Below are 15,065 nucleotides of genomic sequence, written 5' to 3' on the forward strand. Positions count from 1 at the left end.
CTGTCCCTCAGCTCTTCAGCTCAAGGCTAGCGCTCTACCACTTAAGCCACAGCGCCACTTCTGGCTTTTTTCTTTTTGCTATGTGGTGCTGAGGAATCAAACCCAGGGCATCAGGCATGCAAGGCAAGCGGTCTACCACTGAGCCACCTTCCCAGCCCGACTCTCACAGTTTCTTTTTCCTGTCTAGGCTGGCTTTGACCCATGATCCTCAGATCTCAACCTCCTGAATAGCTGGGATTATAGGCATGCACCCCAGGTCTCCAGCAGAAAGCTAGGTTTCTTCTTGAGTTCTCTCCCAACCTGCTGTCTCCACTGGAAGCAAGGGCTCTAGGGGAGAAGGAGTGCAAACTACCAGAACCTGAAGGAGAAGGCAGTTAGAAACTAAATCAGGGTCCCTCATCTCTTCCTTTCTGGAGATGCAGCCTTGCCCTCCCATCCTGGATCCTCCATTGCAAAGGAACTGTGTCCGATTAGCCCTCCCTTGTGTGGGGGCAAACCCAGGGGGCAAATGGCCCAAAGGAAGCCACCAGTTCCCATAGCTCTGTGAACGAATAACTTCTTTTCCAGATGAGGCAACTGAGGCCCAACAACACCCTAGGACCTGTTCCTGGATTTCTACAGCTAGCACGTAACAGGGTGAGGATTAAAACCTGGCTCACGTCTGTTATCCTAGCTACTCAAGATGCTGAGATCTGAAGATCATGGTCCAAAGCCAGGCCAGGCAGGAAGTCTGTGAGACTCTCATCTCCAATGAACCGCCAAAAATCTGAGCACTTGCGCAAGGCATCTGAGAAGCATTTCCTGGCATCCTCACTAGCACTGCTGCTGTCGGGGAGGGCCACCCCCCTCCCCCCGGCGGTGGTGACACAGACACCCGGAAGGCAAGCTTGTCAGCACCTCTGTTTTCCAAGAAAGCTGTGAAGAATCCGCGGCCCTAGAAAACCCACAAACGCAGCTGTTAAGTCTGGGGGAAGCAAGTCTAGAGGAAGTCAGAGCTGGTGGATTGAGCGTGCACATGTGTGCATGTGTGTGTGTGTGTGTGTGTGTGTGTGTGTGCCATGCATGCACGTGCGAGGCCTGGATGAACTTAGGGCCTGGATGAAAGTTCCTTAGCATTTTCATCAAGGCTGTTGCTCTATCACTTGAGCCACAGCCCCACTTCCAGCTTTTTGCTGGTTCATTGGAGATAAGAGTCTCACAGAGGGCTGGGAAGGTGGCTCAGTGGTAGAGCGCTTGCCTTGCATGCCTGAGGCCCTGGGTTCAATTCCTCAGCACCACATAAGTAAAAAAGAAAAAAGCCGGAAGTGGCGCTCTGGCTCAAGTGGTAAAGCACTAGCCTTGAGCTGAAGAGCTGAGGGACAGCACCCAGGCCCAGAGTTCAGGCCCCATGACTGGACCGAAAAACAAACAAACAAACTTTTGGGCTGGGAAGGTGGCTCAGCGGTAGAGCGCTTGCCTTGCATGCTCAAGGCCCTGGGTTCTATTCCTCAGCACTACATAAGCAAAAAGAAAAAAGCTGGAAGTGGCGCTGTGGCTCAAGTGGTAGAGCTCTAGCCTTGAACTGAAGAGCTGAGGGACAGCGCCCAGGCCCAGAGTTCAGGCCCCATGACCGGACCCCCCCCCAAAAAAAAAGAGTCTGACAGACTTCCTGCCTGGGCTGGCTTCAAACCATGATCCTCAGATCTCAGCCTCCTGAGCAGCTAGGATGACAGGCATGAGCTACTGGCACCCGGATGAACCATTTTCCCCCCCCATGGTGGTGTAGAAGGGTGTGAGTGTCTATTTGTACGGAGTCAAGAAGACTTACAAACAGTCCAGGCTTTTTGAGTTGAGTGGTAAGTGCTTTTATATATAATGTAAGCACATTATATAATATATTCCTCAGTCACCCTGGAGGCAGATCTTTTTATTATCCCCATTTTATAGAGAAGGCGATTGAAGGTTAAAGGCGTTAAATCATCGCCCAGAGCTGCACTTGGAGCAGGTGGTTTTCTGGTACCCAGAGCTCGCTAGAGCTGCTGGGAAATCAGTGCATTGCCTGGGGCTTGGCAGAGCTTTGCGCAGGCTCGCGGGGTTGGATGCTGTCCATGGTTCTGAATGCACGGTGCTCTGGGACTCGGGATTTTCCTTTGGAATGGAGCTTCCATTTCACCTCAAGTCCTGTCAAACAGCAGGAAGCCAAAGGAGAGGAGAGAAAATTGAAGAAAGGCTCAGAGAGAAGCTGGCTTGCCTCAGAAGCAAAGAAGTGAACTTCAACTCATTTATTCATTTATTAGAATTGGGCTCTGGAACCAGGATACTCTATTCTGCTCTGAGCTGTGTGGCCTTGCACAAGTCATGTCATCTCTCTAGCCCTCTGTATCCTTCTATGTCTTCTGTGGAGCTGAGATCACAGACATAGACCACTATACCTTGCTTCTTGGTTGTGATGGGGTCTCACTAACTTTTATATAATGTTTATTGAGATTTAGTGATTACATATATTACACAAATTTCACAGTATTGTGGGATAGTGATACTTAAAGTCACAAACACATTTTAACCTTCACAAGGCAAATGATCATTATCATAGTCTATAAAGTTTGTGAATTCTATGAGCTTTGACAAAACAACTATTTCACTAACTTTTTGCCTGAGCTGGCCTCAAACTGTGATTCATTTGACTTCCATCCCCTGTCACTGGCGTGGCAAGTGTGAGTCCATGTGCATAGCTTATATTCCTTCTTGATATTAAAAAATATTCAAAACTTGCTGGGTGCCAGTGGCTCATGCCTGTAATCCTAGCTACTCAGGAGGCTGAGATCTGAGGATCGAGGTTCAAAGCCAGCCTGGGCAGGAAAGCCCAGGAGACTCTTGTCTCCAATAAACCATCAGGAAACCAGAAGTGGTGCTGTGGCTCAAGTGGTAGAGTGCTAGCCTTGAGCTGAAGAGCTGAGGGACAGCGCCCAGTCCCAGAGTTCAAGCCCCAGGGATGACAAAAATAAAAGATAAAAATAAAAAATCAAAACTCGGGCTGGGAACGTGTCTTAGTGATAGAGTGCTTGCCTAGAATGCATGAAGCTCTGGGTTTGATTCCTAAGTACCACATACACAGAAAAAGCCAGAAGTTGTGCTGTGGCTCAAGGGTTAGAGTGCTAAAAGAAGCAAAAGAAGCTCAGGGACAGTGCCCTGACCCTAAGTTCAAGCCCCAAGGATAGCTCCACCAAACAAACAAGAATATCCATTAAAGGTTCAATTTGGAAGGTGCTAACCTCATTTTTTTCTTTTCTTTTCTTTTTCTGTCAGTTGTGGGACTTGAATTCTGGGGCACTGTCCCTCAGCTCTTCAGCTCAAGGCTAGCATTTACCACTTGAGCCACAATACTACTTCTGGTTTTCTGACTGGTTTATTGGAGATAAGAGTCTCATGGCCTTTCCTGGCCAGGGTGGCTTTGAACCTCGATCCTCAGATCTCAGCCTCCTGAGTAGCTAGGATTACAGGTGTGAGCCACCAGTGCCCGGCTTAACCTCATATCCTTATAGCCATGAAAAAAAAATCAGTGTCCTTTCCTGGGTAGAAGGAAGGGATATAGCCAGACATTAGTAACTCATGCTTATAATCCTAGTTACTCAGGAGGCTATTTAAGAGTCACAATTCAAAGCCAATCTAGGCAGGATAATCTGTGAGACTCTTTAATGCATTACTAAAAACCTAAAGTGGGAAAATGTGGCTTAGTGGTAGAGTGCTTGTCTAGCATGCATAAAGTCCTGGGTTCAATCCCTCAGTACCACATACACAGAAAAAGCCAGAAGTGGCGCTGTGGCTCAAGTGGTAGAGTGCTAGCCTTGAGCAAAAGAAGCTCAGGAACAGTGTCTAGGCCCGTAGTTCAAGCCCCAGGATTGGCAAAACACACACACACACACACACACACACACACACATACACACACACAAACCCAAAGTGGAGCTGTGATTCAAGTGATAGAGAGCAAGCTTTGAGTGAAAAAGTTAAAGGACAGCAGCCAGACCCTGGGTTTAAACCCCAGTAATGGTACATGTGTGTGCACTCATGCACACACACACACACACACAAATTGGGCACCAATGGCTCACACCTGAAATCCCAGCTACTCAGGAGGCTGAGATCTGATGACGGCAGTTTGAAGCCAGCCTGGGCAGTAAGGTCCATACTATTATCTCCAATAAACTACTCAGAAAAACCTGGAAGTGATGCTGTGGCTCAAAGTGGTAGACCACTAGCCTTGAGCAAAAGAAGCTCAGGAACAGCACCCAGGACCAGAGTTCAAGACCCAGGACAAGCAAAAAAAAAAAAAAAAAGGAAAGGAAGGGATAGTTCTCAAATTCCCTCACAAAAGAATACAGGTGAATTAACCCATAAATTGTGTTTGGAGTGACTTGCAGGAGGAGTGTGTGTGCATGCATGTGTGTGCGTGTGCATGCATCTGCTCTGGGGTTGAACCCAGGGCCTCATGCATGCATGCTAAGTATGCTCTCAGCCGCTGAGCTGTATGCACCCCAGCACCAGGGATTTTAAAGCAATTGAATTTGGCTCTGTTTACACAGAGCCTGTGTGCTCCAGCCCACTGCAGTCTTGTTCTATCTCTAGGTGAAGCTGCTCATTTTTGTACTGTTCCCTCAGCCCTACCCTTTTCTGCCTGCATATGATCAGGCCTGCTTCACTGTAGAATGGGAATCCTACCAGCTTGAATTGTTGAATTTGCAGAGAACTTGGAGGTGGATGTGGGAAAACCCGATGCCAGGGTCCAATTCTAGTGTGTGTATATGCGTGTGCATGTGCGTGTGCGTGCGTGTGTGTGTGTGAGAGAGAGAGACAGAGAGAGAGAGAGACAGAGAGAGAGAGAGAGAGAGAGAGAGAGAGAGAGAGAGAAGGGCTTGAACTCAAGTTCTGGGTGCTGTCCCTGAGATTTTCCTCTCAGTGCTAGCACTCTACCACTTGAGCTGGAGCTCCACTTCTGGCTTTTTGCTGGTCCATTGGAGATAAGAGTCTCACAGACTTCCCAGGCTGGCTTTGAACCACAGTCCTCAGATCTCAGCCTCCTTCCTGAGTAGCTAGGATTACAGGTGTGATACACCAGTGGCTGTTTCTTATTGCTAAAGTTCACCCTTGTCACTAAACTCAGGAACAAGTCTCCATCTTCAATATATGTATCTGTCCTGCAGTAAGAGCTCCAATAAAATAAAACGAGAAGAGAAATCTGAGCAATCTGTTTTCTCAGTCTGGCCCTTTCCTCCTTCTTTCTGTTAACTGTTCTCAAGCGGAGTCTCCCTCCTTCTTGTGGTATGGGCAAGGTTCAGCAACTTCAGACTGTCTATCTTCCCAGCCCACACTCCTCCCAGCTCCAAACCCTGACACCCTTTCCCCATTGGTTGATTCCCCTAAGCTTTGCTGGCAAATCATGCTGGCCCAGAGGAAGAAAGAATAATCTGATTGGCCAACACTGAGGCTTGTACTTACTTCTGCCTGGAACCTGGTTTTGGAATCAGCCCCCTCTACATATTGGAGAGCTGAGCATGGTGATCTATGCCTGTAATCGCAGCACTCTCAGGAGGATGGAGAGTTCAAGGGCTGCATAGCAAAACCTTGTCTCTTAATTTATTCATTAAGAGGATGGAGACTGGAGCTGGAGTTCAATAGCAGAGCACACAAAGCACAATGTCTTAGGATTGCAGCAGGAGGAAAAAGAAGGAAGGAAGAAAGAAAAGAAGAGGCTGGAAATGTGGCTCAGAGGTAGAGTGCTTATCTAGCATGCATGACGCCCTGGGTTCGATTCCTCAGTACCACATACACAGAAAAAGCCAGAAACAATGTTTTGGCTCAAGTGGTAGAGTGCTAACCTTGAGCAAAAGAATCAGAGGCAGTGCCAAGATGCTGAGTTCAACCCCCAGGACTGGCAGAAGGAGGAGGAGGAGGAGGAGGAGGAAGATTGGAAGGAGCTGGGTGCCTAGCTACTCAAAATGCTGATTCAGAGGCTTGTGGTTCAAAGGCAGCAGGCAGGATACAATTTCCAAAATAACCAGCAAAACGTCAGGCTGGGGCCAGGAAGGTGGCTCAGTGGTAGAGTGCTTGCCTTGCACACATGAGGCCCTGGATTCAATTCCTCAGCACCACATATGCAGAAAAAACTAGAAGTGGAGCTCCGGCTCAAGTGGTAGAGCACTAGCCTTGAGCTGAAGAACAGCGCCCAGAGTTCAGGCCCCACAACCAGAAAAAAAGAAAAGAAAAGAAAAGTCAGGCTGGCTAAGTGCTTGTGGCTCATGCCTATAATCCTAGGTACTCAGGAGGCTGAGATCTGAGGATCACAGTTCAAAGACAGCTGGGGCAGGAAAGTACATGAGGCTCTTATCTCCAATAAACCACCAGAAAACCACAAGTGGCTCTGTGGCTCAAGTGCTAGAGCTCTCACTTTGAGCTGAAGAACTGAGGGACAGCATCCAGGCTCATAGTTCCAAGCCCCACCACTGACAAAAAAAAAATCAGACTGGAAATGTGGGTCAAGTAATAGGACACTAGTTGAATAAGTGAGAGGCCTTCAGTTTAAACCTCTTATTGCCAAAAATAAAAAAGAAGAGTGCTTGTGGCTCATGCATGTAATCCCAGCTACTCAGGAGGCTGAGATCTGAGGATTGAGGTTCAAAGCTAGCCCTGGCAGGAAAGTCAGTGAGACTCTTATCTCCAATTAACCACCAGAAAACCAGAAGTGGCTCTGTGGCTAAAGTGATAGTGCGTTCACCTTAAGCTGAAGAGCTGAGGGAAGGCGCCCAAACCCGGAGTTCAAGCCCCATGAATAACAAAAAGAAAAAGAAAGAGAAGGAGGGAGGAGAAGGAAGGGAGGGAGAAAGGGAGGAAGAAAAAGAGAAGACTGTGTATTTATGTGTGTGGCATCACACATCTGTAATTCTAACTACTCAGGAGCCAGAGACAGGAGGATGGTGAATTTGAGGATTGTGTGAGGTATCAAGACTTTGTCTGAAAATCAAAATAAAACCAAAAAGGCTGAGAGGTGTGGCTTAAATGGTAGAGCAGTTGTGTAGCATGGGAGAGGCCCTGTGTTTACTCCCCAGTACAGTTATGACAAAACAAATTTTGTGGAAATATAACTATGAAATCATCTAGACTCTGGTGGCTCATGCCTGTAATCCTAGCTACTCAGGAGGCTGAGATCTGAGGATCACAGCAAAGCCAGTCCAGACAGGAAAGTCCGTGAAACTCTTATCTCCAATTCACCACCAGAAAACCAGAAGTAGAGCTGTGGCTCAAGTGGTAGAGTGCTATCCTTGAGCTGAAGAGCTGAAGAACTGAAGGACAGTGCCCAAGCCCAGAGTTCAAGCCCCATGACCAAAAAAAGAAAAGAACAGATGGACTCTGAGCAGGAGAAATAGTTTTGCAGCCCCTTTAATCCATTGGAGGATAAAGACCTTCATGTCTTGGAGATAAAGGCCCACTTGTTAGGAAAAACATGGACGATGAAACCCAGAAGGGAGAGGGAGAGATGGCCACATCAAGAGAAAGAGGTCAGAAGAGCAATATATCTGCCATCACTGGAATTGACAATATTGACAGGTCTTGAGAACTCTTAGAGCTCAGTTCTAGATCAAAAAAGCCTCTAGATAATCACTATTTAAAAAATAGAGCCAGGCACTGGTGCCTCACACCTGTAATCCTAGCTACTCAGAAGGCTGAGATCTAAGGATTGTGGTTCAAAGCTAGCCCAGGTGGGAAAGTCCATGAGACTCTTATCTACAATTAACCACCAGAAAACTGGAAGTGGCGCTGTGCCTCAAGTGATAGAGCACTTGCCTTAAGCTGAACAGCTCAGGGACAGCGCCCAGGCTCAGAGTTCAAGAGTGAAGACTGACAAAAAAAAAAAGGAAGGAAGGAACGAACGAAGGAAGGAAGGAAAGGAAAGGAAAGGAAAGGAAAGTTATGGGCTGGGAAGGTGGCTTAGTGGAAGAGTGCTTGCCTTGTATGCATGAAGCCCTGGGTTCGATTCCTCAGTACTACATAAACAGAAAAAGCCAGAAGTGGTGCTGTGGTTCAAGTGGTAGAGCACTAGCCTTGCGCACAAGGAGGCTCAGGGACAGCACTCAGGCCATGAGTTCAAGCCCCAGGACAGGCAAAAAAAAATGTATAGATTTTCATGCCAGGCTTACGCCTGTAATCCTAGCTACTCAGCAGGCTGAGATCTGAGGATCATGATACAAAGCTAGCCTGGGCAGAAAAGTCTCAGTAAGACCCATGTTTCCAATGAATCACCAGAAAACCAGAAGTGGAGCTGTGGCTCAAAGTGGTAGAGTGTTACTCTTGAGCAAAAGAGCTCAAAGACAGCACCCAAGCTCTGAGTTCTAGCCCTACAACTGACAGACAAAAGAAATCAATCAGGCATTGTGGTTCACACCTGTAATCTCAGCACTCAAGTTCCAGGCTGAGGCATGAAATAGAGAACAATGTTTTGAAACCTTATGAACTCATCCCAGTTACAGATATTCTTACCTTTCTCACCCCCCCTCCTTTTTTTGTATGTTGTTCCTAGGGCTTGAACTTGGGGCTTAGGCACATCTCTTGAGTTTTTTTTTTTTTTTTTGGCTCGAGGTTAGTGCTCTACTCCTTGAGTCACAGCTCCACTTCTAGATTTTGGTTGGTTAATTGGAGATAAGAGTCTCTTGGACTTCTCTGCCAGGGCTGGCTTCAAACTGTGATCCTCCAAATCTCAGCCTCTTGAGTAGTTAGGATGGCACACATGGGTCACCACATTTGACTTTTGCCATTCTTGATTTAGATATTATTCTTCCAGCCATCGTTTATTATTATTGTTAATTTTATTGTATTGGGAATTCAACTTGTCTTACTGGAGCCCCTATGTGGATTTTTATTAATTTATTTATTTTGTTGGTCATGGGGCTTGAACTCTAGGCCTGGGTGCTGTCCCTTAGCTTTTCAGCTCAAGGTGAGAGCTCTACCATTTGAGTCACAGCGCCACTTCTGGTTTTCTGATGGTTAAATGGAGATAAGAGTCTCATGGACTTGTTGGACTGGCTTTGAACCATGATCCTCAGATTTCAGCTCCTGAGTAGCTAGGATTACAGGCGTGAGCCACCACAGTCCAGCTCCCTAGGTAGATTGTTTTACTCCCTGGTCCCTGACAGGTGCCTAGCGTGGCTGTCCATTCAGTTATGCAAAGATGCGTTTGTGTTCTAGTCAGAGGGCTCCAAGGTTATCCAACACAGATGCTACACGAGCATCCTGGGCCCCCATAGTGCTACCAGGACTCCTCAAGCCAACTTTCAGGAACCATTTGATGCTCCCAATAGGCCTTAAGTGTGTCAATGAAACCGACATATTTAGGGCTTGCTGGACTTCAAAAAAGCTTCTGCTTCTGTCCCAGGATTTGACTCCCACTGGCAGAGGGCGAGTCCTGACAGACAGTCATAAATAACCACACACGCCTGTGTGGCTTGTCTTTCTACAGCAGAAAGAAGCTTGTCCAACTGGCCCCAATCCAACATTTCACTCCATGAGCACGTCCCTTTGCATGTCCTAAGGGCCAGGATCCCGGTACAGCTCTACCCCAGGAGAGGGGATGCACAAGAGCTTCCAGTGATGGTTTTAATAACTGATGACAAAACTATACCTGCACCCTGGCGCCGGGACACATGCCTGAGTCCCAGCTACTCAGGAGGGCTGAGGCAAGGAAGGTCCGGAATCCTGGAGTTGGGAGACACATTGGACAAGATAGATGCTGTCTCCTTTAAAAATCAAAACAAAAGCCGGGCATTGGTGGCTCACGCCTATAACCTTGGCTACTGGGGAGGCTGAGATCTGCGGATCATGATTCAAAGTCAGCCTGGGCTGGAAAATCCATGAGTCTCTTATCTCCAAGGAATCAGCAAAAAGCTTGGAAGTAGAGCTGTGTGGCTCAAGTGGTAGAGCGGTAGCCTTGAGCAAAAGCAGCTCAGGGACAGCGCCCAGGCCCTGAGTTCAAACCCCGGGTCCGGCACAGAAAGAAAAATCATATAAAAACAAAATCATTCTTGTTCCAGTCTTCTCTCTCCCAGTGCCCTTCGTGCCCTTGAGGCCCAAAAGTCCGAACCCCTAGCTCTTCCTCTTCCCAGGACCTAAGTTATGATTTCTTATGTCCAAGAGCCCTACCGCCTAGACCCCAATCTCTCCGGACCCGGATGGATGTCACGGACCACAGTCCGCTCAAGGACAGAGATTGCCCTAGGAGAGGGACAACGTCAGTGACTCCGCCCCCTTTTCCCAGGCCGCCTTAACACACGGCAGCCACAGCCAATCAGATGCGATAGCACCGGAAACCGGAAGGGGAGGGGAGGGACTTTGGAAAGGCGCGGGACGGAAGTCGCCTGCGGTGGCGGCTCGGTAGCCGCCGTCATGAGTCGCCTGAGTCGGCTACAGAAACAGATTCTGAGCTTGTACCGTGAGCTGCTGCGCGCTGGCCGCGGGAAACCGGGCGCGGAGGCGCGCATCCGGGCGGAGTTCCGGCAGCACGCCGCCCTCCCGCGGTCCGACGTGCTGCGCATCGAGTACCTGTACCGCCGCGGACGCCGGCAGCTGCAGCTGCTGCGCTCGGGCCACGCCACGGCCATGGGCGCCTTCGTGCGCCCGCGGGGCCCGGGCCAAGAGTCAGGCGACGCCGCCGCCGGAGCCCCGGGGACCCCACCTGACGCAGGTCACAGACCGAGGGAACCTCACGACCACACGGGGGCACCCGACACCCGGCCCGATGACCGGCGAGGGAGTCCCCCGGTCGGTGGCGCCCGGGGTGCGGCATGACAGTTTGGGGGAAGACCGGAAACTCACCTGATGGCAGGTGAGAGGTCCTGAGAACAGCTGCAGGCCTGTGCCTGGTAACGGGTCAGATCCTCCCGCCACCCCCAGACACACCGTCCTGTGTATGGCCTTGTAGCGGCCCGGGGCCTCCACAAGCAGGACAGTGTTAAACTGAGATCTACTGACCAAAAAAAAAACAAATCTTGGGGAGCCCAGACGTGCTCCCCATAACTCTGCATGCATGTTCATACGTCCCATTCCTGGTGCTTGAATTCAGGGCTTTGGCGCTGTTCCTGAGCTTTTTTGTTCAAGGCTAGTTAGTACTGTTTTCTACCACTTGAACCACAATTCCACTTCCCAGCCTTTTTTGGCGATTGATTGGAGGTAAGAGTCTCATAGACTTATCTGGCCAGGCTGGCTTCAAACCAAGAATCCCCGAGCTCAGCCTCCTGAGTTGCTAAGAATACAGGCACGAGCCACTGTCACCCAGCCATCAACATCTCTTTGTGTTTTGAGACAAGGTCTTACTAGGCAGCCCAAGCCAGACTCAAACTCTCGATCCTCCTTGCCGCAGCTTCCCAAGTGCTGGGATTATGGGTGTGTACCACCATGACCAGCAAAGATAGGATTCTAAGTAAGAGGGCTAGTGTAGGTAAAGGCCTGGTGGGAGCAAAGTGGGAAGATTGTAGAGTTTCGGGTAGGTCCTGGAGTGTCCCAGAGCACAAGTCTGTGAAACTAGTATGTGGCATCTGCTTCGCTTTGTGTACTGTTAGACTTTAGCCACCTGTTTGTCTCTCAGCCCCTGTTTTGTTCATCCAGGTATTCCTGACTTAGTGATGTTCATTTGTTTTGCAGTGCTGGGGATGGAAAAGGCCTTGCACATACACACTACCACTGAGCTATATCCCCCATCCCCAAGGTGACCACCCTGTTAATGCTACGCTGGCTCCATTTCAAGGTAAAAGCCAAAGTTCTGCAAGTGGCTGATTGGGGTCCTACTCATGCAGCCTCTGTTACATCTCTCAGTCTCATCTCCCACCTCTTCCTCGCCCCTGGCTCATCATCTTGAGCCCCAATTAGCTCCAGGATGTAGATTTTGAGCAAGGCTGCAGGCCAGGACAGACTTCTTGGGTCAGGTGCACATGCAGGTAGATGTTCAAAAACAGTGGGCCCTATCAAATAGAGAGGATGGGGAGGGGCACACAGGACAGTGGTACTTAAGAGCATAAACCCTAGAACTGGAATGCCAGCCTGGAGTCCTAGCCGCAGCCCTTAGTGATTACATGTAATTACACTATCACGGGCAAGTGATTCCTGCCTCAAGTTCCTTACCAATGAAATGGGTATGCTCATGCTGCCTTGATCACATGGCTGTGATGATGACCCATTGAATTAAATATACATTGTCACAGCAGCTGATCATACTCGCCCAACTCCCATTCCCCTCTGCAAAAAAGCAGCACCCAGGCCCTGAGTTCAAGCCCTAGTACCAACACACACAAAACTACAACAATAAATAAATAAAAATTGATTAGGAAACAGTTTTTTTTTTTTTTGGAGGGGGGAGTCTGGTCATGGGGCCTGAACTCTGGGCCTGGGCGCTGTCTCTCAGCTCTTCAGCTCAAGGCTAGCACTCTATCACTTGAGCCACAGCGCCACTTCCGGCTTTTTTCTTTTTGCTTATGTGGTGCTGAGGAATTGAACCCAGGAGGGCCTCATGCATACAAGGCAAACGCTCTACCACTAAGCCACTTTCCAAGCCCCAGGAAACAGTTTTGTGGTGTGGGATTTTCCATTTGTGGCATCATGTCTGTTGTGCAGAAAGCTCTAGAGCTTAGGACATTTCAGATTAGGATGATCAGTATCTCACTTGTCATCTTTGTTTTTGTTTTTTTGTGGGTACTAGGGCTTGAACTCAAGGGCTGGGTGCTCTCGCTTTGTGCTCAAGGCTAGCGCTCTACCACTTGAGCCACAGTGCTGTTTCCTGCTTTTTTGAGTAGTTTATTGGAGATAAGGGACTTTTCTCTTCTGTCTAGCTTGGAACCCTGATCCTGAGATCTCAGCCCCCTAAGTAGCTAGGATTACAGACATGAGCCACTGGCGCCCAGCTGCATACTTATTTTTGAACTAGAGATCTTCACAGCACATTGTTACAAAAGCAAAACATTTATTTATGTAATGCTGGTATAAGGCCTAGAACTCTTTGCCTTGCACTTTCCGCTTTTTTACTTACAGCTGGCACTTTACTACTTGAGTCATGCCTTCAGTTCCCAAAGCCTTTATTTTCTGAGACTTCATAAGTATTTTTTTTTTGTCAGTTTTAGGGCTTGAACTCAGGGCCCAGGGATTATCTCTGAGATCTTTTGCTCAAGGCTAGCACTCTACCACTGTGAGCCACAGCTACATTTCCTACATAAAAGTCTTAATGAGGGCTGGGAAGGTGGCTCAGTGGTAGAGCACTTGCCTTGCACGCATGAGGCCCTGGGTTCAATTCCTCAGCACCACATAAGCGAAAAAGAAAAAAGCTGGAAGTGGCGCTGTGGCTCAAGTGGTAGAGCGCTAGCCTTGAGCTGTGAAGAGCTGAGGGACAGCGCCCAGGCCCAGAGTTCAGGCCCCAGGACCGGACCAAAAAAAAAAAGTCTTAATGAGAAATTAGATAGCACACCTGTAGTAATTCCAGCACTGTGGAGGCAAACATGAGTGCAAGGTCAGCCTGAGCTGTACAGTAAGACCCTGTCTCGGAAGCAAACAGAAAACATATATATTTCTTCAGAATTTGTAGTTGATTAGATAAAATATCTATTTTCTGCTTTTTGGAAAAATAACATTTGGCCTTCCTTACAGATCTGATCACCCCACTGGAAAGCATAGAATATGTTCTGTCTTTCTCTCTCTCTAAGGTTTCACTGTGTAACTCAGACTGGTCTTGAACTCAGGATCTTCCTGCTTCCACCATCTGAGTGCTGGAATTATAGGCGTGTACCACCACACCTGGCTGCCTGAATGCCTGAAGGCCACTTTAGCCACCATTAGACTTAAGAAGGAAACCAAAACAAGAACTGAAGTGGATATATCCTTCGTGGCCCTGGATCTAGAAGTCCTAAACTTCTTAATTACTCATAGAAATAAACTCTCATTTCTGTTTAAAGTCAGTAAGGGCTGAGTTTCAGTCGTTTGCCCTGTGTGTCAGTTCTTTGTGTCTATTAGGGTGAGGACACGGTATTGGATAGTAGTAAAAATTCAGAGACCGAATCTGTGTGAAATGGGCTGGGAAGGTGGCTCAGTGATAGAGTGCTTGCCTTGCATGCCTGAGGCCCTGGGTTCGATTCCTCAGCACCACATAAGCAAAAAAGAAAAAAGCCGGAAGTGGTGCTGTGGCTCAAGTGGTAGAGCGCTAGCCTTGAGCTGAAGAGCTGAGGGACAGCGCCCAGGACCAGAGTTTAGGCCCCACAACCAGACCAAAAAAAAAAAAAAGAATCTGTGTGAAATGTACATCCAGGACACCACCATAGCACTCCTCTGTTATTGAGTCTGATGCTGTTCCGACCTCTTCTCATACCTTAACTTCAAGACTGGAGTCCCCATCTCCAAGACTGAACCCTTTGTGTTGTCAAGACCCTGGAGAGGCCAGGAACCAATGGCTGACGCCTTTAATCCTAGCTACTCAGGAGGCTGTGATCTGAGGATCAAGATTTGAAATCATTCTGGACAGAAAAGTCTGAGAGACTATCTCCCATCAACCAGCAAAATACTGTATTGGAAGTGTGGGCCAAGTGGTAGAGAGCCAGATAGCCAGAAATTCAAATGAAAGCTCAGGGGCTGGGAAGGTGGCTCAGTGGTAGAGAGCTTGCCTTGCATGCATGAGGCCCTAGGTTCGATTCCTCGCACCACATAAGCAGAAAAAAAAAGCCAGACGTGGCACTGTGGCTCAAGTGGTAGAGTGCTAGCCCTGAGCTGAAGAGCTGAGGGACAGCGCCCAGGCCCAGAGTTCAGGCCCCACGACCGGACCCAAAAAAAACCCCAAAAACAAAATCAAATGAAAGCTCAAAACCCTGAATTTAAGTCCTGGTACCAGCCTGCCCATCAGTCATGAGGTCCTGAGTTCAATCCCCCAGTATGTAATAATGGTACAGAGCTCCTAGGTGGATGAAAATCCAACCTGGGCTGGTGCCAATGGCTGCTCACCCACATTACTTTGTTCTGGCTTCCTAGGACAGGCACCTGTTCTGCTTTGCCTGAAGGAGAGGGGCTTTCAA

The 15,065-nt window shown here is 48.5% G+C and overlaps 2 protein-coding genes across 3 annotated transcripts in view; both read left to right on the forward strand.

Annotated features, from left to right (window-relative positions):
* Lrfn3 (leucine rich repeat and fibronectin type III domain containing 3) overlaps positions 1–4,609 on the forward strand; it is an 18,531-nt gene extending 13,922 nt beyond the window's left edge. Inside the window, exon 2 of the mRNA XM_013026182.1 lies at positions 4,606–4,609. Within this exon, the coding sequence (XP_012881636.1) occupies positions 4,606–4,609 (4 nt within the window). The remainder of the gene's footprint in view (positions 1–4,605) is intronic.
* Positions 4,610–10,364: 5,755 nt separating this feature from the next.
* On the forward strand, positions 10,365–13,961 carry Sdhaf1 (succinate dehydrogenase complex assembly factor 1). Of its 2 annotated transcripts, XR_001175432.1 has the most exons (3): positions 10,365–10,849; positions 11,665–11,767; positions 13,710–13,961. XR_001175432.1 is itself a non-coding variant. In XM_013026267.1 (2 exons), the coding sequence occupies exon 1, from the start codon at positions 10,411–10,413 to the stop codon at positions 10,810–10,812; it is 402 nt and encodes a 133-aa protein (XP_012881721.1). In that variant the 5' UTR covers positions 10,365–10,410; the 3' UTR covers positions 10,813–10,849; positions 13,710–13,961. The 2 variants fall into 2 exon arrangements, 1 of the variants encoding a protein (XP_012881721.1); XM_013026267.1 differs by lacking the exon at positions 11,665–11,767.
* The last annotated feature ends 1,104 nt before the right edge of the window (positions 13,962–15,065 follow it).

This window comes from Dipodomys ordii, unplaced genomic scaffold (assembly GCF_000151885.1).
Source record: "Dipodomys ordii isolate 6190 unplaced genomic scaffold, Dord_2.0 Scaffold92, whole genome shotgun sequence".
In the NCBI taxonomy this organism is placed as follows: Eukaryota; Metazoa; Chordata; class Mammalia; order Rodentia; family Heteromyidae; genus Dipodomys; species Dipodomys ordii.

Bases quoted from the DNA above. Each gene is read 5' to 3' on its own strand.
- Sdhaf1 (XM_013026267.1), top strand. From the start codon at position 10,411: ATGAGTCGCCTGAGTCGGCTACAGAAACAGATTCTGAGCTTGTACCGT.